The 27,982-nt window shown below is 42.0% G+C and overlaps 1 protein-coding gene across 1 annotated transcript; it reads right to left on the bottom strand.

The window, feature by feature from the left end:
- Window positions 1–6: 6 nt before the first annotated feature.
- Window positions 7–27,680, bottom strand: mettl24 (methyltransferase like 24). Its single transcript, XM_044049248.1, has 5 exons — window positions 27,042–27,680; window positions 14,036–14,134; window positions 10,676–10,809; window positions 5,391–5,616; window positions 7–1,050 (listed from the first exon to the last, which is right to left on the bottom strand). Exons 1-5 carry the CDS (start codon window positions 27,363–27,365, stop codon window positions 733–735), a joined length of 1,101 nt encoding a protein of 366 aa, XP_043905183.1. The 5' UTR covers window positions 27,366–27,680; the 3' UTR covers window positions 7–732.
- Window positions 27,681–27,982: the final 302 nt, after the last annotated feature.

The raw sequence follows: 27,982 nt of genomic DNA, 5'->3' as shown, positions 1-27,982 counted from the left end.
ACGAAATTGAGACACCTCTTTTTGATTCTTTGCTTTATTAGACAATAGTGTAGCACCATTATTGGAGGATCAAAACAAACAAATATATAATCAGGCCTGACAATTCCACAAAAAAAGCTTCTTTGAATGGAGAGAAATAGTTTTCTTCTGTGAAGCAGTGTGCACAAAACAGTTTTTTCAAGTCAAACATTCCTTATTGATGTCACTCATCCTCATTCAAATGGCTTCTTACGGAGTTCCTCTTCAGAAAAATATCCATTCATCCTATTTCACTTCCAGAGCAGCTCTCATCTCCCCAACCTTCATTTTACTTTTTGTGACATGTTCTGTTCTATTTTGCAGGCTGTGGTCTGTGTAGAATAGTGTAATCTGGAAAGATCTTCTATCAGGCTGTTGGCGAAGTCCAGATAGAACCACAGTGATGTGGGTGAGTGTGACTCAGAGGCTGACCTGCAGCCAGCAACACAGCCACTGTGAGGTAGAACACAGAAAGGTCCTCTGGAGGCAATTACTCTGACTCTCTGTATGAGTGAGGTTATTACAGGCCACAAAAGTAGGAGGATAAATCGGCAAATGGGTTTTTAGCTTTACAAAAAGGTCAAGCCATAAAAGAAAGTCTATTCTAGTCTAGCCACATACTTTTTACCTCAATGAACATTCACAAATTTGTCTTCATCATACAGTGGCCATTCCAGTCAAGTACGTTTTTTGGCTATCTTGGTTTCTCACCCCTCAAGGCTTCCACTGTGTGTTCACCCAGCTCAACGTGTAAGAGCTGCTGGCATTGAGGATGTTCTTATGCAGGAAGAGATGCGGTTTGGCTTGGTCGCTGTGCACGTGGAAGAGACGGAAGTTGGCGAGTTCCAGCTCTCTGAGCAGACTGAACCAGTACCGCACCACGGAGGGGTCATCGCCACCCACCTCGAAACCGGCCCAGTGCAGGTGAAGCTCCAGCAGCATCTGACCCACTGAGTCCAGAACTCCCTCCAGAACCAGGTTTTCCAGAATCTTCCACTCTGCACTCTCCATATCTGCCTTCAGTACATCCACCTATGGAAAGGAAGAAGGAAAAAAAAATCATGCTACATGCTTTTATTTCCCTCTTGTTCTTGCTCAGGTAATGATTACTGAACACAATAGAAGAGAATGAGCATGTGTAGCTTGGCCTTTGTTCTTGCTTTAGCAGTTTTAATGATAGATTGAGCCGGAAGGGCAGTCTGAGAAGGTTTGCTGTGCTGGAGTTCAGAGCCAATGTTTCATAAGATGAATGTTAATCACACCCGGAGGTCAAATTCATTTAAGGATACTCATGCATGCCCATCATTTATCACACGTCCTCGGGATCTTCAAAATTTGTCTCGAGTCGCCGGGATTGCTAAAGACACTCATTGTCTGACCCCGAGCTCGTTGGAGAAAGTGCTTTTATTCCATGTTTTCTCAGCTAGTTCATAATGTCGCGACTAAATCAGTCATCATACAACCTGAAGAGAGAGTGCCATAATGGGCTTTTATCAGGAAAATCAAGCATTTTATAATGGGATTCACTTTTTAAATATTATAAACTATATTCACCCAATTCACAATATTAATTCATTACATGTCAAACTTTTGAAATTAATTATTATACATGTGTTTTGAGTTTGAATAGTTACAGCAGCCATTCCCAGGATATTGATATGATATATGAATCAAAACTTTTACAAATTTATTTGGCGACCCAAATAAAACCTCCCACGACCAATGCACAGGTCCCGACCCAGTGTTTGGGAATCCATCTGTTCCTTTTCTACCGCTTTATCCTCCAAATGAGGGTTGTGGGAGGAGAGAGCACTGGAGCCAATCCCAGCTGAGAAAGAGCGAAAGGCTGTGGACCCATACAGTAGATGAACTTTTAGTTTAGTCTCAAATCCACACCTACAGTCAGTTTAGACAGTCCACATGCACGCATGAAGAACCAGGATCCGAACCGGTAACCATCTTGCTGTGAGGCAACAATACTAGCCACTGCATGCCCGGTCTTTGGGAACGACTGAGCTACGCGATGAAACAAACTGTTATCTTCAGCCTTTGGGTCTAGCTGATACAGTAAGCTGGAGCAAGTTCAGCACAGATACTAAGAAGAAATTCTGCTCCAATTCATGCCCGTGGTGGTGCTGCTGCTGCTCAATTCCCAGGTGTCATTAGTGCAACAGAGCAAGTCTCAGAAACTCAAAAAAAAAGAGAAAAAGTCTTATCTGTGGAGAACAAGTTCAAATTTTGTCCTCTGTCCTCCCCGTGGGCCTCCAAACTCCCACAAGCAGAGACATGTTTCTTAATTGGACAGAAATCTTTTAATGGAAAATAATGTGGCATCATTAGGAAGTGATGCATTCACTGACCTCTCAGGAGAGAGCGCGTCTACTTGTGCGTCATACTGGGCCAAATGTACGTGGATCGTCATTTTTTTTTGTTCACACAGCTTCATTTTGTCTGGGCAGTGTAAGGTCTCTTCAATTTTTCAGTGAATTTGATATAAATTGCCTTTCTGTCTCAGTGGTCCCACAGATCCAACAATATCAAGCCTCGCTGCAGGAAACTGGCAGGACTCCCGTCTGGCTTCAGCAAAGTCTGTGCGATGTCCGATTATTTGGAGACAACGACGTTGCTACACTGCTAAGCACAGTTAGCCGTGCTTAGTGATCCTCAATGTTGGAAGAATAGTTTCCTTTTGTGTTGCCTTGACATTTCATCTCAAACAAAACTAATGTGGGGGCAAAATACTACACTGTACCAAAAGATTTTGGCACTCTTGATTTATGTACAGCTCCATTTTTGCTCCCACACTCGCCTCGCTCTGATTTTACTATCCTCAACTCTGCTTTTTTGATCGACAGCACTCAATCATTCCTTTTGTCAGATGAAGTGATTTAAAGAAAAATGGAAGATTCAGGAGTGTCCGTGATTCACACATTTCAGGGGGGGGGAAACACCACAGGTGAGAGATCAGCCACAAGCAATGGGATTGGTGTTAATTGACTTTTTAGCGACTTACCCAGGTGAAAAAATCCCAGATTTGCCTCCTAAATTTAGTACACACAGTTGGTGTCACGGTTGCATGTGTGGGTATTTTCTCCGGTTTCCTCCTATTCCAAAAACATGCACATTTGGGGGACGAGGCAAATTGGACATTAAATTGACTGCAGATGTGAGAGTGGATGGTTGTTTGTCTATGTGGCCCTGTGATGGAGGGTGCATGCTGCCTTTTTGCCCTATGTCAGCTGGGATTGGCACCGGCGCCCCGCCACGACCCTCATGTGGAGGATAAAGTGGCAGAAGAGGAGTGTGCAAACGAGGTGACGTAACGGGTGTCGTCTCATTAAAAGTTAGCCAAGAAGGCAAAACCACTGACGGCAGCTTTAAGTTTTCAGAGTGTAAAACATTTGCAGAGTGCTCTATTGAACAGACCTCATCAGTTTTTAATGGTATAGGAGTGTCAGAATATTGAGATCGCAGCTTCACAGCTCGGTTCAAACATAGACAAAAGTAAACCTACAGTCTACACTCAGCTTTAAGGGCTCAGTAATTAACAGAATTTGCCTTGTTTTTGGAATAATAATCTTTTATTCTGAACAGTGTAATACAATTGTATAGCAACAATCTATCAATTCATATTCACCGACCAGGCTGTGTCCTCCAGTACTGGAGCTGATCGGCCTCTTCTGACTAAAACATGTGAGAAAGTAAGACTTGTCTCGTAACGGGACTTCCTGTCCACTGCTGACAAACTAATGTGAGAATATTATGCCCAAAGGACAAATGTATTCTACCAGTAAGTGAACAAAATACACTTGGTCATTTCTGGACAGCAAGCTCAGGATTAGGTCACCACTGCTTATGGGGACAAATTTTAATTTGGACGTGCTACTGTGAGTGTGTTTTGTCAGAAATTGGACGTTATCGAACCCTGGGTTTGTTAATTGAAATGTGTTTATCTATCTCCTAATGGACAAAACAGGACTTTTAATGTGTGTTGTGTGTTTTCCTTTCCTGTCACAGCAGCAAGTTTAATTCAGCCGAACAGTGCTGATATCGTTTCACTGCCCGATTCCCTCATGATCAGTGGTCCCTTCAAATTACTGAGATATGACTTGCTGCTACCGACATTTGTCCCTGTGGTGTCGGTGTCTGCTGTCTCAGCTGGTCACCGCCGCTCTGCCCAGTGGATGAGTCATTGTTGTAGTTATTAACCAAACCGAGATAAGAATCAGTCCAGCGTGCACAAATGAATATTTCAACCTTTCCATTACTCTGATTCTCTTGACTGCTGCTTTTTCTTGTCTCAGAGGCTGCGTATGATTCTGCTGCTGATGCTGATGTCGACGCTGATGCTGCTGCTGATGCTGCTGTGGCACACTGTGTACTCTCATTAAAACCTCATTACCAGGATGTCTGTGTGGTATATAAAACAGGTGAGCCCTATGTTATCTATAGGACAGTGAGAGAGGAAAAAATGCACATTTATTTACCAGGCGTTTTTTTTTTACATGTTCCACAAGAAAATTATACATTTAGAAAAAGTGCTTCCTGTTTTTTAGTGCAGCTAAAAAAAATACACTCTTGCATTTAAACTGGTTAAAAACCATCTCACATTTATTCACATTTCTTAAATGTCATGTTTTACATTCTTGTCATTCACATGCCAAATTGCTTTTATTCTAATGTTTTTCCCAGTTCATTAAAGGAATCCTTCACCGATTTTGCATTTAGCTTTGTATTACTAGAATAGGGGTAGTATTTTTGAGAAATATCTTCATTCTTTTTTTGTCGCGCGCCCACCAGTGACACTTGGTCCAAAACTGCAACGCTAATGCCGCACTTTTTAGACCCGCTCGTTGGGGAACAGGACTTTCCCAGAATGTATACAGTGTCCGCCATCCATGCTAACAGTTATGCTAAGGCTAACAAGTGTCACGTACCAAAGAAAAGAATGAAGATATTTCCATGTATATAGTTCGATATATATATTAAATACAGTATATGTAAAAGACAATTCAGATGTAAACATAGTCTGGCTCATTATTTTTTAATTAGCTTTTCCTCTCATGAGAACATACTGTGCTGTAGCTTTCATTATCTGTGCGAGAGAATATTTGTCTTTTTATCCCTGAATTATCATTCAGCCTGTTCCTCAACAGCCATTTAAACTGGATCTATAAGTGTGTGTGTGCGTGTTGATAATTATGCATGCTATCACTGGGTTTGGTGCATGTGTATATAATTGATCTTGTATGCAGTTCCCTATCTGATTAAATTAATCACAAACTATATAAAGAGCATTCAGAAGGAAGAAAATAATCGTGTGTGTGTGTGTGTGTGTGTGTTTATTGACCTGGAGCCACTTTAACTCATACCTGTCTGTGTCCAAAGTCGTTCAGAATGGTGGCCAGCTTCTTCGTGTTGGCGTACGGACGCTGGGCTACAATGGCGGGGTTTGGATCCCTCCAGTCGACAGAGAGCCGGTGGAGCCACATTTCATCCTGCTGCAGGTGTGGCTGCTTCAGGCTGGGATCAAAGCAGTGGACCTCACATCCTGACCTGGCTAAGGAATGCTCCAGTGAGCGGTCCTCCGCCCCCAACCTGCAGCCCAGACAGGAAAACCATCAGGTATGAAGGAGAGTGAAGTAGTGAACCTCAGTACTTTATTGGTTAAGTAACTTAAATGTTATTATATTCCGTTTCTCGCAGGTTTTATAGCAACAGTTTTATATAAATGACAACACCTAACACCCAACATAGTCGATTAGAGCAAAAGTTCAAATGTCATGAACATTCACCATCTGTATAAAAACACTCAAAACCATCTATTGAATGTATGACTGCGGTGTATAGCATTGCCACGTTCACTGAAGGACACTGCTGCACGGTACAAAGGGACTGGCTGCGTTTCACTGAAGTGGAGTGGGTTAGAGGTCATGGGAAATCTCATTCACATGAAACCACCCGCTCTCTCTTTCATGAAGTGATCATATCATAGTACCACAGGAAATTGCCTATTAGTGCAAAACAACAAGCGGGCTCCTTGTTTAGATTCCGAGGCCAAATGAGCGAGAACTTTATTGTTATTTATCAACTTTAGAGAGGAAATATTCAAAGGCCCAAATATGTTTTGGTGATGTATGAAAATTCTTAGAATAAAATGTCACAGACAAACTACATATCAAATATCTTAACCTACCTGCCAAAAAAATGAATTATCCAAAAATACTAAGACACAATAAGCTTGAGAGGTTGTTGAGAGATACGTCTTGTTTCCATCTGCCTCTTACTTGATGTTTCTCTTTCCTTTTCCACTGCTCTGCTTCTCCCCTGTGAGATATGATGTGTATAAATCCCCTGTCATGCCCAAACCTCACTTTCCTCACTCCCCGTCTCGCTGCTATTCTTTACCCCCCTCGTCCTCGTAATTCTTCCTCTCCTTTTCTTCCTCGTTATCAGTCGCCGTCTCCGCGATCCCCCTGCGTCTTGTTTGTGCTGCAGCTGTGTTTCGGTAATTGTGGGAAGAGGGGAGTGCATTTCACAGTTCATGTCTTTCACAGATTGGGCACCAGGTGCCCAAATGCATTCCCACTACCGGGGAGATGAGAGGCTAATGTAAGCACCACGGGCTGGATTGAGATGTGACTAGATGTCTCTCTTTTTGCTGCACTAAATATGACACAGGGAGATTCCCGTTCTCTGGTGAGGTGTTTTTTTGGCAGAGAAAATCACTGCAGTGACAATTAATATGAGAGAGATCAGAGATTACTCATACATGCTTGGGCTCAGGGAGCGAGAGTCACGGTACATCAGAGTCTCTTCTGGACGACTATGCTGACAAAGGCAGCAGTATCCTCTCTCTGGAGAGTGCATGAGCGCTAACACAGATACATACTGCTGTGTTCTTGGAGTGTGTGTGTTGTAAATCTGAGCTTTGGACGCTCTCGTCCTTGCACTGAACTGTTATGTCAACAGCCTGTCTGGATGTTGTGAACATTTGAGACCAGACCGGCTAACAAACGTTGGGTGGGCTCACAAACCACATTTTCCTTTCTGTCCACGAGCGTCTGATTCTGCAGCAACATCTTGTCTTATTTAGAGTCCCACAGTGCTCTCAAAAAAACACACTCTCCACCTTCTTCACTTCTCTACTCTTTACAACACCCCTTGTATTGCGTCGGCGTCGCATGATGAAAGAGTGCTGGAGTGCAGGTACGCCTTATTCCCTCGCTGTGCTTTAGCCTATTTAAGTGCTCTAAATTTGAACAACCGCAACATGGCCTACAGCAAGGAAAGTTTTCATGAATGGACCTCGTTCAAACTCGAGGAACAAAACTCTGCTCGGTACTTGCTGCAGTGAGATAAGGCTGAGCCTCAGCTGCTAGACGGTCGCCTCCTACAGTGACGCTCGTGGCGAAAAAACCCAAAACAAAACAGAGACAGTGATTTGTTGAGGGGTTATTATGTCTTTTCTTTTTTTACTCCAGTGATATCTGAAAGCATTTCCAGTATATTTGTCATTGGATCATTATCTCTTTACATGCTTATACACTCAGTTAAATACAATCATTTTATATTTATACATACCCATGTTTTTATTTCTGACTTCTTTGAGTGTCTGCTATAAAATGGCACTTGTATTGCTTCCTTTTTTGTTGTTATTTGTTGTTGCTTTCTCCTATTGTTGTTGTTGTTGATTTATCCTTTGAATGTGTATATTTCTTGGGGAGGTGCTTCTTATAAGCCCATGTAGGGTTTTTTAACCTCTCCTGCACTTACTATTCTTCTTTAATTTCTGTTTTTTGTATTGTCGGTTTTTTTATGGTGCAAATAAATAAATACAAAAATACAAAAATACAAAGCATAACAAATTACAGACATCCCGGTTTGACCCGTTCAGACTTTTTAATTTCAGACACTTTATCTGCTGAAACCGGAAAGGCAGAGGAGCAACAATAATAATATTCATTATCTCTCAGTTGCACTCTCAGTGAGTCTTCCCGATAAGCTATAACATGCACAATAAACCCTTTTTGATTTTGTTCAGGATATTTTGTATCACACTTGACAGATGTGCAACTTTTAAAGGGAGGTGTCACCCATTTTTCTTCCCCACTTGGTCAAATGAAGAATAAACTTAAAAGCATTATGATGCTGCTGTGTTTGACCAGTTTTTATTAATTTATTTATTTATTTTTTTCATATATAGGACTTTTGTTTTCTTTGAAGGAAGTGACTTTTATTATTTTTTTCAATCCCAACTTCCTCTGTTGTTCTGGCAATGAGACATTTATCTCAGATCCACTGTCTGATGATTAAATAACACATTTATCTCTGGGAATGAGTAAAAAAAAATGTACTGAGTGAAAATGGCCCAGTATCTTAGAATTAGGGACATCCAATGGTGAGACTGCAGAATGAAAAACATGATTCATCCGCTCACCCCTCCCTTTCTCAAGCATCAGGCACCAGGGTCTGGTTTTAACTCGTGGTATTTTATTCCTTTTTCATTTAAGTGTGACTGAGGGTAAAAGGGCAACTTTTGCCAGCAGCTTCTCTCTGAATATTGTTGCTTCTGATGAAAGCCCAGCAGATGACGGCAGGCATTTCAACATTTGCCTTTGATTGGCCAGAATGAATGTGCGCCGTTTATAGCAATGCATGACTCATCGGCAACATCCCCGTACATGGTTGAGCAAATAAGAAAAGAGAAAACTGTATTTGAGATCAAAAAAGACAAGCTGAGACAATGAGAGGAGGAAGATGGAAGAAGGTGAGAGGAGGACGCTTGAGTAGGAGAAGTAAACGGTGGATAATTGGTCATTCATGTGGAAAAAACTAAACAAAAAAAAAAAACCCTGACGCACTCCACCTCTCACCCACACCATGTGACTGACCAATCAGAGAGCAGCTCCTCATCCTGCCCAGGCACATCTGTCTCCGGCTCGTTAAACAGCTTGGTATCCAACGTACACACATTGACAAAAACACACAACACCATGCACGCGCATGTTGCATGTTCACGTGTACGTACATTCACAGGAGTAAAGGAGACATTCTAATTAAAGACAGTATTACAGCATGTGAAGCTGTGGACATTTAAGGGTTTTCTAAGTAAAGCAAAGGCAGAACCTTCATGGAAAGAAGAAACAGCATACCAGCATAGATTAAACCCTCTGCGAATGTGTGTGTGTGCGCGCGTGTGCGTGTGTGTGTGATGAATGTAGGTCAGACAGGGGACACGGAGAAGTAATCACTCGCCTATCTAGAAGAGAGAAACATGGGACAGTTTGACTTGACTAACTGTTACACTTGGCTCTGAGCATATTTCTTCTGTTACTGGAAAAGTTTTTGTTCTTTATAGAAGGGCAGAAAATAAAAAAAAACCTTGTAACAAGGGCTGTTTTTTAATCCCTGCTGTGGGGTTTACGTAGAAAGAAGAGCAGCGAGTTGCGTCTGCTGTGGAGAAACTTATCTTCTTTGTGGGGCATTAAAAGCCCCCTTCATACGAATTTCAGGGGCAATTTGCGATATTTCAAGGACACTTTGCCCTGGGTTCATGTCTGACTCTGCTTCATTGGATTGAATTTTTTAAGGTCTTCACACGATCCGGAGTTTCGGGGCTGAATTCACCCCAGAGGTTTTATTGTACCAATCAGACTGATAGAAGGGGAAAAATGGTAATGCAGCTTTCACAAAAAAATCAGAGTTTGAAATTTGAAAAATCAGAGCTCTGTCACATTTTCCAAAGCTGATATTCAGGTCAAAAATGTTAACGTATTTGCATAAATCTCAGCACTGACTCGTAATAACCTTTTCTTTTTTGAGTGCATGTCCGTGTAGGTTGTCTGCATGAGCAACTTTTTATCAGTCAGCCAGAGGATATCAGATATATTTCCCTGCAATCTGTGGGTTTGACCCCTGACATCTTCTCCGTAGGGAGACAGAAACAGCAGTCACACTGTCCCCCCTCCTCCTCCTCCTCCTCCTCCTCCTCCCACATCACTATCTGCACTCTGGCTGCCTGGATGCCAGCACACCTGTGCTGTCTTTCAACAGCCAAGTTAATAAGCTCCCCCTCTCTTCTGCAGTCAAATCCCATCAGACCTTTGCGGCACCTCGGTGCAGTAGAGACCCAGCAGGGCAGGATTCAGCTGACACAAAGCCAACTCACCCTCTAATGCTGAAGATGCTCAAATGCCTCGGTGGTCTGTGTGATATGGTTTTAGATTGTTTCCCACTTAATGAGGGGGAGCAGAAGTGGGGTTTGAGGTTCCAGGTCAGGCTCAGGAAGGAGCTTATCTTTCAGTACAGCAGTGCACAAAAGCAGCCCTAGGATGGCTGAAATGTGTTGGCACGGTTTTACTGTTGATATGACTCAAAATATAAAAGGCTTTCTAAGTTATCTCCATCTTGAGGGCATCCGATGTTTTCACCATGTCCATGTGACTCATCCATAATATCAGCATTGTCATTGTTTGTGAAAACAAAGACCCTAAATAAATGCATTGAAAACGCAGAGAAAGAGAGAAAATAAATGATGTTCCACTGATGTCACACATAAAGTCTTAACTACAGACGATAAATAATGTTAAATCTAGTAAAACAAGTGTAAAATGTGAGTGTTTGTGTGTGTGTGTGTGTGTGTTTGTGTACACACCCAAAAGAGTAGACCCTGCAGTGTTTGCCCTGTATCCTGTGGCTCAGGCTGTACTTGGGGTCCAGACAAACAGCCCACGGGCCTGTGGTCTCTTCTTGAGCAGTTTCCTCACCACCCAGCGACGAACACAACACCTGGGCACATGAAAACATTCACATTTTGTGACATTTTTGTCTCAGTAACAAGGAAATTAATGTCTCGCCGAAGCTCTCTGGGTTCAAAATGGGGGCCGTGCTTTATAAATGCGATACACAACCTTAACCAATTGTATAAGTGGATGAGTTTGCGCCGAGGGAATTAGTTTGTATTGATTTTCTCCACACAGTGCACATAGTACACAATACTTTTCCCTTCAAAACACAATGCTGGGATATAAAAAAGAAAAATGAAAGGTGATTGTTTGAACTGTGTGATCAGTTTATGCAGTGAGCAGTCAAGGACACGAACATGGATTGTGTACATTTGACCTTCTAAGGCCACAATGGCATCTCCACAATTGCGATCATTAAATGAAATGAAGCTTCTGACTTTGACCGTTTGGACCTCATGCTTCATATCTGACTATTATCAGCAGATTAAAAAGCTGTATGTACTTCAGTGAATGTTCTTGAACAGTCAATAGTTTTTTCTTCAGTCTTTATGAGGACTTGTCTAAAGTGTCCTCATGTAAACTTGTTAAAGTGGCTCCAAGAAATGAGGGAAGACTTCTATTTTCTCAGCTTTGTGTCGCTTTCTCAGTGCAAACGCCTTTTCATGCAGAATCTATAATAATTTCAAGGACCAGTGTCTTTAGAGATTAATGTGAATGATTATGCAAAGCATGTTCCAGCACACCATTCAAGGATAAACGGCATGTGTGTGTGTGTGTGTTTTATGAAGAATAAAGACAATTAAAAATAAAGCGTAGAGACATGATTCTACCAAAAGAAAATATAATTTTGTCGAGGAACAATGAGCTCTGCTGTATCCACCCTCTTATTAAATCACGTCTGCAATTCACTCAAGATGTTTCCTGTTGAACCTTCATTATGAAACAAAAAAAAACAACGCATATATTCGAAGAACAATAAGTGTATACCGCTCATGTGGGGGTGCAGTAACGCACTTAAACTGATATGAATCACGCTTCATTATTCCCATCATTGCCATCATTGAAAGCATTCAGCGGCACACACTGTGCTTTCAATGCCAAAGAAACCCACCCTTGATGATTTTGCTACGTTTCTGGTGCAGACACATCGGTGTCACTGAGCTCACCGAGGGCCGAGCAGCTGCGCTGAATACGAATCTGCAATGCTTGACCTGAAAGGATGTTTTCATTACAATGAATGAAGGCTAATGAGGAGAGAGAAGAAAATTGGCTATACACATTTAAAGATCATGATTTAAAGTAGCAATAAAAGTCTGGCAGCAAATCTTCTATATAGTATGTTATTTGCAGAACCGTATACTGAATTTCACTGTTGTGTTTTTTCTTTATGCAGCACCACTCGGGCTGCAGGAAATGCTTTTATAGGAGCACTCCCTCTTCTTCATTTACTGTATGTGCTGGTGCATGAAGACATATAAGACACACCGGCTCCTATTGATTGGACAGTTGTGAGCAGACCTCTCTGTGAGTAACAGCTCCACCAGCACCGTGTCACTCAGCATTACAGCTGAGGATGCTGCCATGTATGCCTCCATCGACTCCCTCCACCCGCGCCTGTCGCTGCCTATGATGGACAGTTCTCTTCAGCAGCTTCCCACAAGTACGCACACACATGCACACACTCGTCAGAGACAGTCTCATACTGTCTATGTTCTTGTCCCTGTTCCTTCCTTCCTTCCACACACAGATGTGGCTGCACAAACCCACACACACACTCACAAACCTACAGTATATACTGCAGCTAATTCATTACAGGCTGCTTTGTGAAAGATACAAAAACAGTGCTTATTCGCTCCGATGATGCTGTGTGAGGGGGAAAACACATTATTCACTACGATAAAAACCAGAGCTTGCGTAACTCAAATGTTGTCTGTCTGTGTTTCAGGCAGTGGGGATGAAATAAAACTTTGCCTGCACAAAGAAAACGTTCTCGATAACCTCCGTATCGGTGAGATTATGATACAGAATATCTTAATCGATTTACAGTATTTTAATGCTGTGATAGTCCAACAAACAGACCGTAACGTCTCATTGATTAAGTATAAAGACAGGGGCTGGGAGTTCCATCTGTGTGGTAATCGATACAATAATGAATTATGTGTGCGCCGTCGAGCGCAGCCAATATTCTATGGCCGAGCTGAATGTGAACACGGTGCCAGTGTATCTCAGTCACGGGGGCTGACAGATTCAGATTCACTACGAGATGCATAACAAAGACCTGTCCAAGTAATACACGCCCTGACCTTCAGTGCGGCAACAACCACTCCACTTATCTGTCGTCAAGCCCGCTGCCTTATTTATGGTTAATATCAATTTGAAGCAGTAAAAGTCAAATGGAAATTTAAGACGTTATGTTCGCAGATGGAACGCAGGCCTGTAGCGAAAAAAACAAAAGAATCATAAAAACATAAAATCACGCAGAAAAAAGTCAAGTTTTGTATCCTATGAAGATACAGTATGTTCTAGTTCTCCTTAAAGAATCCTCTATTCTTCAGTACTGCTGCATTTCACACAATCACATGTATAGTGAGTGAGGAAAACTAGCTTTCATTAAAATCTGCGGCAATTCATCAAATAACCAAAGGAGTGAAATTTGCAACATAAAAACTCTATTTCTAGTAAAATAAATGTTATTATTTGTCAAATGTACCTGAAGCAGAATTAGAGCAGAATTTATTTGATTGATATGGCCTTTTTTGTTTGGTATGTTATGCATTTACAAACATAGCTATTAAAAGAATATAGTGTACTCTAGACTACACTATATTCCAGGCATGTCCAATCATGGCCCTCGGGCCAATCACAGCCCTCAGTCAGATGTTGTACGGCCTGCAGCTAGGTTAGGGTTAGCTGTTAAAGAGTTGACTTCAAAATCCTCCTGTGACAGACACATTTTGTCTATTATGTTATTTGACTCCAGATGTGAAAGAAAGGCAGATTTTTTATTTCCATTTTTTTCACTCCAGCATGGCTTAGCTTTGGTTAAAGGTGATAATTGTGACTATGAAAATGAAATTATTATAAAACAGTGCATTTGTATGTTAAGTTTAAAAGTCTGAGAGACCATTGGCCCCCGGAAATCAGGCCCTGCGTTAAAATGTGGACACCCCTGCTATATTCGATATACTAGTGTAGACGAGTAAACAACGTGCAACGTTTACTAGTTTCCTTCAAGTCATTTTGAATGTCTTCACATGATTGTGACTCACCTGTGGTGTTGTGATGTAGCTGAGGAACCGTTTGGCTTCTGCCTCCAGAGAATGACTCTCACTGGCCCAGGGCTCCAGGTCTATGTGCCACCGAGGAGTCTGCCATCACACACACACACACACGGGACAAGAAGGTAAATTGACAATTAACATGGATCAAAGTAGGCCACTAAAAAAAACAATAACCATCCAGTGCAAGGACGACAGCAAAGAGAGCTTTATTCTTTCAGGTATTATAACCCACTTGTGCAAAGCTATTGATGGAACTAGGTCATATTGTTCTCAGTGGAATTTCCACACTTGTGTATTAGTGATAAATAAACAGCAAAAGTACATTGCCATTGTTATTTTTGCTACTTTTCAGTCTTATATGTGCATTTTACAGAAGGTTACCGGTTTAGAAATGTCCAGCTGTGTTTGACGGTGGAAAACCGAGACCTTAACATCAGTGGGTTGAAGCAGCTCAGTGCTGCAAAGCCTGGTGAAATGCTGCTGTGTGATTACATTCCTGAAAGCTGGCAGAGCTCTACTGTACCGCCTGCTTCATTTCAGCAGGAATGTGCCTGTTTATGGTTAGAGGACGGGCAGTGAAGATGCAGGGCGAACAGGAGACAGAATAAGAGACAGACGTGTGATGATGTTCATTAACAGCCCTAGTTTAAATTATCATGGGTCTATTCATAATAGGCTGCCTTGCTGTGGGACGCTCCTGCCTTAATCAGTGTGTTACGAGCACTGCAGCTCGTAATGCGCACATCATTTTTGACTTATCTATGAGATCCGATTTGTTTGAGGCTGTGGGCGCATCTGCTGACAGCAGGTCTGTTTAGGAAAATAACCCCGTGTTGGAATTACTCCCCGTGTTTCCGTGCCCTTTTCCCTCACATTGACGCTCCTCAAAGTTCAGCTTTGTAATTTGCACGCGCCACACAAGGACCTTCACAGTTCAGACACTTCAAATTATTATAATCACCCACTCCAGTGTGATTTTACATGAAAGTTCAGGCTGATTATCTGCACACATTGTGAACAGATCATCCGTCACGTTCATTTGTGTAACGAAGCTGTGAATAATGCACATTTTATTCAAGCGCATATGGTTTAAACATATTGTTTATTCCAAACATCGCTCAAATCGCATGGAGACATGCATGTGAATGACACTTTGACATATGTACACATACAGTGTATGTACATCTGTAACCTTGCACACTCTTAGAGCACCACAACATTATTTATGACAGCGGCATGTGTGTCATTTTCTCTACTGCAGTCAAACTGATCCTGGGTCTGCCATCACATTCTGGAGAACAGCTACAGATTTGGATCCACGCACACTCTATTCATTGTTTGGCATTCAGCCTTTAATCGATTTGCAGCGTGTCAAAACAGCTGAATGCTGGTGCCGTGCCTCCACTTCTCTTTTCTCCTCTCTCTCTTCTCAGCATCATCCCTCTGTTTCTCTCCCTGTTTCTATTCCTCACCTCTTTTTCTGGCTCTAACACTTCCTTGTATATCTCTTCCTGCCACCATCTCTCTCCCTCTCCCTCTCTCTCTCTCTCTTTTTCTCTGTTTTCTTTTTGATTGCAGCCATGATGCATGATCGACATAATTAGACTGCAGGACAAGTATGATGATGCATGAGTGGGTTTAACACCATAGCTTTTTTATTTTTAGCCGTTTGATTTTGACTGTTGCACATGTTTCGGAGCAGTTTACACAGTGTATGACAGGAGTGTAGTATGTACTTGTTTTAATTTTATTTTAAAGTATTTAATGCTTTTTACCTCAGCCTTCACGTGATGTATTTTTTTGTAAAGTGGTCTGTATTTATAAAGCGTTTCTAGTCTTGATGACCACTCAAAGCTGCTTTACAGCTTTGCCAATCATCGGCATGTAGACTAGCTGAGCTGAGAATCAAACCCACAACCTTCTAGTTAAACAACAACTCGCTCTACCACTGAGCTACCATCCCCCATTTCTTCCTTTAAATTTAGATTCGGACAATGTAGAACAGATTTTTCCCTAGAGCCTAAACTCGGACATTCCCACAATTAAGAGAACATAAATAACTATTTCCAATCAAACAGTGCTTTAAAAATGCAGTATGTGACTTGGAGAGTTTTCAGAGACACAAAGACTCTGTCCTCATGCTGTCTTTGCATATGGCTGGCTGGTACAGGTTGGGACAGGACTGCTGATCAGTGGGCAGATATGTGGGACAACTGGGAGGTTCCACATGCGTTAAGTGTAGCCGAGCATAAACAGAGGAGAAGCTGAAGACACACACGCACAAACCCGCCGACATTTGAACTTTACAGGGATATAGAAATTAAATTATTAGCTTATTTTGTCAAAGGAGGAGATGTTTCTTACAGTTTTAAATAGTAAAAGTAAATATTCACATTTTCAGCGTAGGACTGTGTTCTTCATAGGTTTTAATTTTGAAAAGAGTACTGAAATATTCTACCCAAGTAAAAGTACCACTATTTTGATCAAATTGTATTTAAGTACAAGTAAAAGTACTGGTCTAAATGTACCGTGTTCAAAATTTACTCAGAGTAGAAGTTACTTTCTTGTGTCTTGCAAAAAAGGACAAGGGGACACAAATCTCACATTAATTGTCTTTTCCTTAAAATGGGTCAAAGGTCACAAATGCTTTAACTTTCTCACCTAGGGTCCCAGGGACCTTAATTAATTCACCTGTCCTCCTCATTCTCCAGTCCTGTCATCATCATTCACCTGTCCTCATCGTTCACCTGTCCACATATTTTGCCTGTCCTGTCCTCATCGTTCACCTGTCCTTATCATTCAGAGCCAAAGTGTCTGGTGCGTGATTTTTATTCCATATTTTTTTACTCAGTAACGGATGTGAAAATGACTGAAAAAAACTACTAATTACAGTAATTCAAGTAAAAGTAATTAATTACGTTCCACCTGTGTAAAAGAGTAATGTGTAACAGTCAAACCAGTGTCAGATAAGGTCACACTGACGCATACAGGAGGCGACTTTAATGACAGAATGAGCAACATTGTCCTGGTAAAGTGAGAAGGCAGTTTGACGGGATAAACACTTTGTGCGCTACCGCTGTATACACACAAATGCTCCCTCAGTCAGGTCTGACAGTATTACTCTACAGAGCAGAATAATAACTACACAACCAAATGTGATGTGCTGCAGCTTTAATGTGCTGCAGAATCGGAACACATCTGTTCTACTCCTTTACCACATACCTATGAGCTCTCATACTACCTGCTGAATCATCGGTGAGTGGCGATGAGATAAGTGTTAAGCCCCATGTTCAATCAAGCAACAGCAAGTCATCAGCACCTCATGGACGGCAAGATAATAAACACAGAACATGAGTCAGAACAGACTGTTTCCACCTTTAACCGCATGACGTTAGGTATTATTCAGCACAAGTTTTCCAGGTAGTTGCCTTTATATAATCGGGAAAAATGAACATCAGAGACAGTTATTATGCTAATACAATATGAGGAACTACTGTATTGAGACATTAGCTCTCTCCTATGAGGTCTGTCACACTGACCTTCACACCTATGTGTAATAGAGTCTGTTGTTAGGCAGCATCGTCTCAGGAAGCCATAAAAACAAACCTGGGCTGGCACAACAAGATCAGACCTTTAATGAGATGATTGCCTGGATTTATTGACAGAGCAAATTTAATCTAAAACTCAATTAAATTTTATCATGATACTCTATCCCAATGCAATATTGCCTTTACTCCACATTTATGGGGCCTTACTGCATATCCTGATGGAGCTGTGTGTGTGTGAGAGAGAGACAGAGAGAGAGAGAGAGGTGTGAGCAGCCAGGCTGAGCCTGAATAATCCCCGGGGAGTTAAGGATGGATGGGTGAACAAGAAATGACTGGATAAAACAAGAGAAGACTGTCTGACAGAACGATGACGACAGGCAAGAAGAACAGGGAGGTAGACAGTAGATAAAAAAATAAAAAATAAAAAAATAAACACACAGATGGAGAAAAAACCTCGCTGTGAAGGAAGTGAGCTACACTTGTTTATAGATTTATGCCACGAATAGGCAAAGTCAATAGCAAACAGTCAATGGCGGCGTGGTCAGTGTATACGAGAGGGCACAACACAATCAGCGCTCGAGGAAACAAACCATCACCGACGTATCAGATGTCACGGAAAAGAACCAAGTGTGTCTGGACCACAGACTGTATTTGCAGTTGCAAGGCAAGCTCCCATTTTTAGTGGAACATTCACACCTGCAACCAGGCATCGTCTGGATGATAAAAGCTGCCAGTCACACTGCTGTGTGTGTGTGTGCGCACGCTGTGCTTTATCATCTATCTTTCTCAAAATGGAGACGCAATTTACAAAATTGACGTCATATTCTATTGAGGAAACTAGCAATTGAGGCCAATAACTCTTCAGGAAAATGTCAAGTGGTGTTGTAAATCTAGTGAGAAGAAGAAGAGTTATTTTTCCTGGCTTTTATTTTTCAAACTGGAACACTATGTTCCCTTTTTTTGTTACATATAGGCTATGGTCTGGGCAAAGTCAGCCCTGTCTTCTGGGAAAGTGCCAGAGCATCCTGCTTCTCTTGTTTTTGTGTTTTTTGTTTTGCTGCTCTCACTTGAGTTTAAGTGCTCGAGTTAAAACACCATTGTGTATATCTGTGATCTTCAAAGTGTGCAGACAGTGAAGTTGAGGTTTGATGAAACAGCAGGCGTCTGATTCACTGTGACTTCCTCCTGGTTTCGTGCAGGCTGTGAGAGAGAGAGAGACCATAACAGAGATTTGTGCTCCACAGACCTGTGCTAATGTGATTTAGGGAAAAGGCAAAAACAAAAGACGTTTTATAGGTGATACTTGTATATGTTTGGTGCAATGCAGCAATTCGACAGCTATTTAATCTCTACATACCTGCTTCACAGTGGGAGAGTAATTACTTCATAAAAACTACTGCTTATAAGAGATGGCTACACAGGAGGAAGGAAAATTGAGGATCCCATCATGAATAATGTAGCTATGACTGGCATCACATTGTTATTCCAATGAAACATAAAACAGCTGGATTATGTGTATCATTATATGTATGTGTGTGATTGAGGTGACATTGTTGAAAAAAACTCTATCATTCTGAGTAATCTGGAAACTGGAAAGACTAGAAGTCAGACAAGACCCAGCTGTCTTCACTTCCTGCAGTGTTCACTATTCCCTTGACTCCTCTACCAACCCCAGCTCACTGCCAGAAGAGACACAGGGCTGGTTAAACAGAATTAACGCTGTGGATTACGCCGATTATTTAAAAAATAATAATAAAGGGGGTAGTAATCTCAGGAGAAGTTTAATCTCTGGTCTCAAAGGTAGAGCGACAGGAGGGACGGATGATCCGAGAGTTGAATATTATTTGACACTGACTCCACACACTGTTACAACACAACACACACACACACACACTGCTGACGTCCTGACACCATGTGAAGTGAATTTAAGTGGATTGATGACCGAGCAATTTGTGTCATCACCGATACATGACAAGAGCAATTTACATCCATGTAACTTTAATCAAATCTGCCTCCTTCAACCATCTTCCAAGAGCAAGGCTGGATTTTTGCTGTTGTTGATTTTATATACATATAAATATATATGTATATATTTATATGTATATATACATACATATACATACATATATATATGTATATATACATATGTTTTTAGATATAGCCATTGTCTTCAACTGTCTTGACGTGAACTGAATCACTTCCTGTGTGCAGCGTGGGAATGTCGCAGGGCAACATGGGACCTTAACACAGCATTATGGGAACCGACGTATTCAAAAGTTGCCCACCTCGCTTTTATATGAGGAGCCTTGTCTCGCTTTGCGTAGCAGTCGTTGTTTAAGTGAAACGATGAGGAGAACCAATGCATTGTGCAGTTTTGCTTTGCCATCAAACCTGATCTATTACAAAAGGAGGGATCATTATTATTAATGGCCTTGAAGAAAAGGCTTGTTCTGAGAGACTTCTACGACCATTTCTCTCAACATAACTAGTAACTGCTCGCATGTGAAAAAAAAAACCAGGCGCCTCCTTTAGCATAAATCTGTATTATATGAATTGAAGTTCTCTTGTATGATCTCCGTCTTCTGACGTGTCCTGGTAAGTGCCTTCAACTTAAATCTCTGTGGAACTGCCTGTTGCCTTGGAAACACAGACCCCTTCCAGTCACATCATGGCAACGTCACTCATGCATGCGTTCATAAATGCATGGCGGCGTGTACAGATGCTTCTCGTCGGTGTTTATGTGGGTCGGATAAAGGAAAGATTGACACTGCTTGTTGTCTTGATTTGATTTTGTTGTCGTTGCGTCAGGCCCGCCGGTGTTTTAAGAGACAGATGGGGTCTTGCAGTTTTGCAGAAAAACCCTAAATTAGCGTCTGAGTTCATCTGTGCGCGTGTCATCCTGGACAGTATCCCAGATATGAGATCTGTGTCTGATGTCTCACTGGCGCGAGAAGAGGGAGCAAGCTGAGCACCATATGATCCTCACTTCCTGACAACGTAGGTAGAAAAACAGGGACGGGAAGTCATCGTTTTATTTCTCCTCTCATTATAACACCCTTATTTGTCTATTTGTGTCTCGCACAGATGTCATTGCTGAATAAAAAATAGGGAAAGAAAAGAAAGATAGTGTTTATTTATCCCCTCAGCATAGCATGATTGACAATGTTCACGGTTGTCTGTGAGATTAGTGGCCTGTCATCATTAATACTGCACACTGTCTCCACCAGCAGTCCGTTTGTCACTTGGTTTTAATGCATTATCAAGTGTGAGAGGCAGAAATAGCCTTGACACACCGAGACAAAGGCTTTTAAACCTCTTTCAGTGATTGTCCTTGTCGTTCACTGATCTTCTCTGTTGCTTTTGGGGCTAAGTGATGGCAGCTATGTCTCTTTCGCTGTCTCTGTTGTCTTTGCCAAATGCCACTGAAACGGGGTTTCTGCAAACCTTAGATGTCTCAGTGACACACAAAGTGCCATTAGCCTGATGGTGCAGTGTAGAAGTGGCATGGATGGCGTCCCATTTCAGAGGTCAATGCACTCATTCATATCAGCTGGGAGGGAGGCTGCAAGTTTTCTGGAATGTTCCAGACAAGGCATCCATGTGTGAGGGGAGTATTGTTCAAATCGGGAGTCTGGATTTGACATTTTGACACTGCCTTTTCCCCCCCTCTCCAGTGAGTGTCTTTGTCTGATGGCTGTGAGCACACACAACAGACCCACTGTTTATTCAGTCAATAGCATAAAGTGCATTAAAATGGCCTCTGTTTCAGCAACATGTGGTTTTGATCAGCGTGTTTCAGGACGCTTATGTGTGAAGCTACATTTTTAAAGGTTTTAAAAGGGATCAGAAGAGGTGTTTCACAGATACAGTTTGAGTTTCTTTTTGGGGCGTCCAGTGCATAAGGAAATGATTATGTTTTTAAGGTCAGTTTGTGCTTCACACCCTAACTTGGCCATGACTTCAAGTATCCCTGTTTTCTTTTTGGACTCATTTGTACACTAATTGCTCTTTGCACAAGCACACGTGTGTGTGTGTGTGTGTATGTGTGTGCGTGCATGCAGCTGGTTGAATGTCCAGAGGGAGCATACACTGTGATACGATGCTACTTTGAACTCAAGCTTGTGTATCATGTTTATGTCATGAGCTGATTATAATTTTTATCTTGTTTTTGCTGCATTTTAGGGGGCATATCTACACAGAAAGCTTGTCAATCATCTCACACATGTCAGATGGTACAGTCAAGGGACCGTCCAGCATGTAAAACTGCAATTTACTCACTCACTCATCTTCTATTACTTAATCCTCCACATGAGGGTCGAGTGGGTTACGGGTGCCAATCCCAGCTGACATAGAGTGAAAAGCTGGGTACACATCGCAGGACCAGACATAGAGACAAACAACCATTTAGAGTGTCCAGTTTGTCGAATCCCCAAATCTACATGTCTTTGGACTGTGGGAGGAAACCAGGAACCTGGACCCCCCACCCCCCCAAACACACACACGGGGAGAACATGCAAACTCCATGAAGAAAGGCCGAGACAGATATACAGATATATAGATTATACAGATTAGACATACAGCATATCGCACACTGACTCGAAAAATGATATTGCATCAAAATGCAATTGCTGTGTCTTGCCTGGAAAAAAATCCCAAGCACATATATTCTGACTTGTTTGGCCCTCTATATAGATTTATACCTCGAGACAGTTATGACAAACCTCACAGGGGGGAAAAAAGAAAAATGACTTATAAAAGTCATGAATCCTTTTGCTTTTGGGGACTGCTTTTGTAGAATCAGCTGGTGTACATATATATATATATATATATAAAAATAAGTTATTTCCACTTGCACAGGACTGTAGGGACTGTTTGTGATGTAAAGTTATAGCTCTGGAACATGAGCGACCCAGGTGACATCAGCCTCTCAGTCCATGATGTCTTGTGACTGCCTGCTTCCCCAGATGCCCCAGCAAAAGGTTAAAGATGCCTGAGAACCAACACCAGTCACACCTTCGGGATTACAGAAGTGAACACCACAGCCCCCATCTCACCCTCTCTTTCTCCTTCATGTGTGTTGAGCTTTCAGCTTTCCAAGAAATGACCGAGGTCACTGGGTTTCTGCATTAGAAATTCCACGGGTGGGGGGTGGTGGTGATACTGGCTGGCAGTGGTTGGCGCAGACATCACAAAGTGGCCTTTTTATTTGTTCTTTCTTTATCCCAACACTGAAATCACCGCGCTGATGTTTATTTAATCAAAAGTGATTAATACTTGCCTTGTGTAATTAAATGAACTTTTGTGCCATCTAATTATCTAAGAAATAATTTGAATATAAGGGCAGGCTATTCTCGGTTATCAGTGTTGTTTGACTGAATCAATTACTGCTATCAGACGTTTTATGCTTTATCGGAGTGATAAAGTTAATGCAGTTTATTTGAATCTCCTCTGCTGGATTCTAAGCTGCCGGTGAATACGTAGAAACCGCACTTTTATTTCTGACAATCTGGTATTATCCTATTGCACAAATTGCCTTTTTTTCCGCTGTCATTTAAAAATAACTGGATGATAATTTGGGTGAATTGTTTCATGTTATCAGAACTGAAAAGGATCCATGGTGCTGCTTTTCTTCTCTTGCGCTCTCTTTTTTCCCCCTCTTACTGTCTGCCCGTGGGCTTTAAGGAGGAGCGTGTGTGACATGTGAATGACGGTCTCTTCAAACAATTCTGACACCGGGAGAAGAGTTTCTCCACAGCGCTCACCTCACGGTGAAATGCTGCCATTTTCTCCAATGAGCAAGGATATTAACAATTGATAAGACGGATATGCAGTGAAATGACTATGTGTGTGTATCAGTGTGACATTAATAATTCATTTCTACACTCATTTGGATATGTCTACTTTTGGCTACTTTCTGTGGTGGACGCATGAGAATAAATCACTTCCAAGCAGCAAACTGAGGATGTAGCCTTTGGAGAAATAAGAGAAAAGAAAACTTTGCATATTTGAGGGAGTAAAAGCACAAAGACATTTAAATGTTCTCGCTTTTTATTTTATTTTTTTACAAGAAAAAAATGTGTTTAAAATGGTCTTGTTTCTATTGCTGTAATAATCCTGACATGTTCTTCCACGCCTGAGAATACAAAAAAGTAGAATTAAATATGTATTGCTGTTAACTGCTGTGTGAACTATCGTTGCTGTATTGGCCTAACGTGGACTAAACCAACCATTTATTGATTTATTTTGTAACGTTTAAGTGGATGCATGTTTTTGTTCAAGGCAATTTTAAAACCTCAGTGTCCGTTAATTGAACACAGAGAGACGGGACACAGGAAGGTGCACAGCCTCAGATTCATTAACCCCAATAGAGCTGAAACAATTACTTGATTAATGGATTATTAATCGATTACTAAATTAACCGTCGGTTTGAAGCTTTTTTTTTCCATGATTAAAACAAGGTTTCTGATAGTTTCAGCTTCTGGTTTCTTTGCACCATTTGACAAATAAATCAACATTTTTTTTAACATCTTTCGACATTTTATAGACCAATTGATTACTCAATTCATCGTGAAAGTAATCGACAAATTAATCCATTAGGAAAATAAGTAATCGTTAGTTGCAGCTCAACGTCCAACGTCATCAATCAGTTTGTGTCAGACTGAGAACTTCCACTCCCTGACGCACTGCTTATCCTGATGCTTTGTGCAGATATGTGCAGAGATCCCAACAAAAACATGCTTTGGCAGGAAAAAAACAGCTGGTAAGACATGCATTAGTTGTGTGTTGTCCATAATGTGGACATAACATTATGGACAAACACCTGCTTCATATTGCGACCGCATACTCCGTATTTTATGTGGAAAAATAAGTTTGTCTTCCTTCACAATCACTGACTGTATTGTTATGAGCTTGTTATGATACAAACTGTGAGTTGGCATGTTGGAGAACCACTGCGCCTCAGTGCTGCTGCATAGTTGTGGTACACGCTTAGCTCATCCATCCCAGTGTTCTCTCCCTTTGCCATTGGCAGTAGGTCAGTGTGATCATGCACATCTGCATGTGTGTGTTTGTGTGTTTGTCGCTGTGACTTCGGGGTTTGCAGTGTGTTTATAATTGGGTTAAAGGAGTCAGGGGTCTGAGTTTCCAGTGAATGCTGCTCCCTCTGTCTGTGTCTCTCTTTCCCTCCCTCCATCGCTGCTGCTGCTGTTTTTAGGTGTGACACATTTCATGCCTGTCTACAATTAAACAACTCATCGCTCCTCACTTTTCCCCTCAGGGATAAGGCTGCAGAAGGTAAACGATTAAAGGAGACATGTGTGAGTTTACTTATGTGGAGATAAATTTCCTTTAGATTGGTTATTACTTCCTCTGTGTTTTCCTGTCATCTTCCCACACTAAGCTAAAATAAACACTTTTATTTTGAAATTCTATAAAATATTGTCAGAAATATTATAATGATTGAATGTCGTGATATAGTTGTGAGCTCATATCACCCACCTTGACTGCTTTTTTCCCCCAAAAAGTCAGATTTTTTTCCCACATGACCGACCACCTCCTGACCAGATTAGATGTTTGGCGGCCCTCGGGTCACCTGAATTTGAGACCCCCTGACTTAAACCATTTCCAAAGTGCAACAAGGTTGACAGAGCGGTCGTGTCACTTTGTCGTTGTTTGTGCTGCAGTAAAGATGTCGTCAGCAGGAAAGTGAAAATATTATTTAATGATTGATGCAGTGAGCAGACGAACAACGGACCGCTCAAACTCTAGTTTCGTCTCGTTTCTTCTTCTTCCCTTTGGGGCAGAACAATGTAACCCTTTTGTGATATTTGATTGCTCTGCCGCAATCAAGCTATGAGCATGTTGAAACTTATTGAAAGAGGCCACCAGTGATATTTGATATGGATAACACGGACATAAAATACCACTTTTGGCCTAACCTGATGACCAGCAGAATGTCAAGAATGATGTATTCTCAAGAAACCAGAATTTTTAGATTTATTGTCTGCTCAGACTGGCGTGTCATGTTCTAACCTTTACTGCAAATAAGCTGTTCAAACAAATATCTACTTCTTCACCTTGCCCACCGATAACTACAGCCTCCCTGAGTCCCCTTCATTGTTATTCACCAAGGTCACCTGAGGCGTCATTCTCATCCTTTGCGGAGAGCAGCAGCAGCAGCAGTCCTGCTTTATTTCATCCGCCGTGCATTAATATGTGCTGAGGCGAGACGAGAGAAGGACAGAGGGAGAGGAGCTGAGGACAAGGAGAGAATCTAAGAGAGATGTGAATTTGAAGTGGGAGGCGAGAGTGTATTTTAACACCGATGTAGACAAGAGAGATGAAAAACAATGAGTGAGAACGAAGAAAAGACACGTGCTAAGCAGACAGACCAAAAAAGCAACAGTGATTATCGAGATGAGAGTCGGGGAGGAGAAGTGAGAGAGTAGGTAAGAGAGAGAGAGAGAGAAAGAATTAAATGGCAGCAGTACATGACAGAGATTTTGTCAAGGGGCCCTCGAGGGCATGTTATGAGACAAATCTCTGTGTTAAGAAACAGGGAGAGAGAGCATATGGTGGTATGCATTATTGATGGTGCAGGAGTGCCTATCTCTCTCAGCGTAGCATAATAACCCTGCAGTGATTTCCGTGGCATTTAAAAGTCAGTTGGTTTAAGTCATTAAAGATTTAAAGACAAACACGGACAAAGCCGATCTTACACCAAAGCAACAGAAGCGAGGAGATGCAACCCCGAGGAGGACGAGCAGGACTGAGGTGTGTTGTGGCAGTGGGAGGGTCAATAGAAATTGGCAGTGAAAAGGGAACAAAAAGAGAGACGGATGGACGCGGAGATCAAATGACACAGCAAGGGCCACTCAAGAGAGAGACAAAAAAGAGCAGAGGGAAAAAAGAAGAAGGCACAGTGAAAGAGAAATAAGTGGGAGTTTTGTTAAGCTGGTGATTTAACACACCCTTCATGGGTCAAGGGTCAAGCCCAGAGCTGTGTTTACTCCAAAAGACATTCCAAGTGAATTGTCCTTTTTCAACTCTGACTTTGTTTTACACCTGATACACGAGGACATTTTTACAAAACAGCCAGTGTTTGTGTTTGATTTCCACTTTGTGTTGATCTGACATCTGTTCAAATTTCACACTTCAGAACAGTAAAGGCAGCTTTGCCAAACTCTGGTGACAAACTCTTCTTTTCATCTCCCCAGCACATCAGAGCGTGCTTTGAACATGCACGGAGTCTGCTGCCATGTTCTTCCTTCATCGCCCTCGTGGGATTACAGAGATTTAAGGCACCGCCTCACAGAGATGGAGTGAAAGCTTCTTATTGAGCTGTTCCGTCCTCCACTACACTTATTCAGGATCAGATAACCTCACAACAATATTAATCGTGGCAATTACGAACCTAGACATTGATGGGATATTAAACCTGAGCGTACCTTTCTGTGTGAGCGGAGACGGGGGCAGCATGGAGGTGAGAGGACCTCACTTTCTTCATATCTCTTCCTCGCTGAACCTTCCTTTTTCAGCGTCCGAACATAAGAGATCCTCCGTTTAATGCTCCTGTCCTGTTCCTGTCCCTCTGCAGGGACTCCACTGGCTCTGCCGTGTTTGCCCAACTTCTGATGAGTCTGGATGGGACGTCCCAAACCGGGGGGTGCAGGTGTTCTCCACCATCCTGTCCTCAGGTAGACGTGAACACACACGCACACAGCAGTGAACAGAAGACCCAACCGCAGCAGAAACCCCACAGATAGTCCCATGTCCTTTAACTGTTCTGTTCTGTCCTCTCTGTCTCTCTGTCCTCAACTGGAAGGTGTTTGGTTTGTCCATTGATTTTCCTAACCCATTCTTCTCTTCTCTTCTCTTCTCTTCTCTTCTCTTCTCTTCTCTTCTCTTCTCTTCTCTTCTCTTGCTCCGTCAGGTCCAAAGGTCCACCATCAATCCGGGGAAGTGAAGTTAATGAAACACTCACAAGATCAACACGTGTGCAGTCTGCATCTCAACCTGAACAACTGTGTGCATGTTAGTGTGTGTGTGTGTGTGTGTGTGCGGCTCTCTTTGAAAACTTTGGGAACTCCCCCCTCACACTCTCAAGTCCCCTTCTTCCCCAAACATACACGCCCCTTTAATTTTCTTCCTTTTATTATTTTTTTCTCCCAATGCGACTCACATCACACTTGCGCACACACACTCAGTCTCTTGTGTTGCATTGCTCCCTCCTGTCCCGCCCCACACACTCTCGGGTTACTGTGTAACTCTAGCCCTGGGCAGGGCCTGCTGCTCCACCATGGGTCCATACAGTTTCTGTCCCAGCATCTGCATTCACTTAACTCTCATGCAGCCTCTTGGATGATATTACAGTAGCTCACATTCATTC

The sequence above is a fragment of the Solea senegalensis genome, linkage group LG17 (genome assembly GCF_019176455.1).
Source record: "Solea senegalensis isolate Sse05_10M linkage group LG17, IFAPA_SoseM_1, whole genome shotgun sequence".
NCBI classification, from domain to species: Eukaryota; Metazoa; Chordata; class Actinopteri; order Pleuronectiformes; family Soleidae; genus Solea; species Solea senegalensis.
Note: the sequence above shows the minus strand (reverse complement) of the source record. Positions and strands in the feature narration are given on the sequence as shown.

Excerpts from the sequence above, each read along its gene's own strand:
- mettl24 (XM_044049248.1), bottom strand. The coding sequence starts at position 27,365 with ATGGGACTATCTGTGGGGTTTCTGCTGCGGTTGGGTCTTCTGTTCACT. Across the intron at positions 14,135-27,041 it reads GTCTCCGCTCACACAGAAAG|ACTCCTCGGTGGCACATAGA; the intron begins GTACGCTCAGGT and ends GTGTGATGGCAG. Across the intron at positions 10,810-14,035 it reads GCTACATCACAACACCACAG|GTGTTGTGTTCGTCGCTGGG; the intron begins GTGAGTCACAAT and ends TCATGTGCCCAG.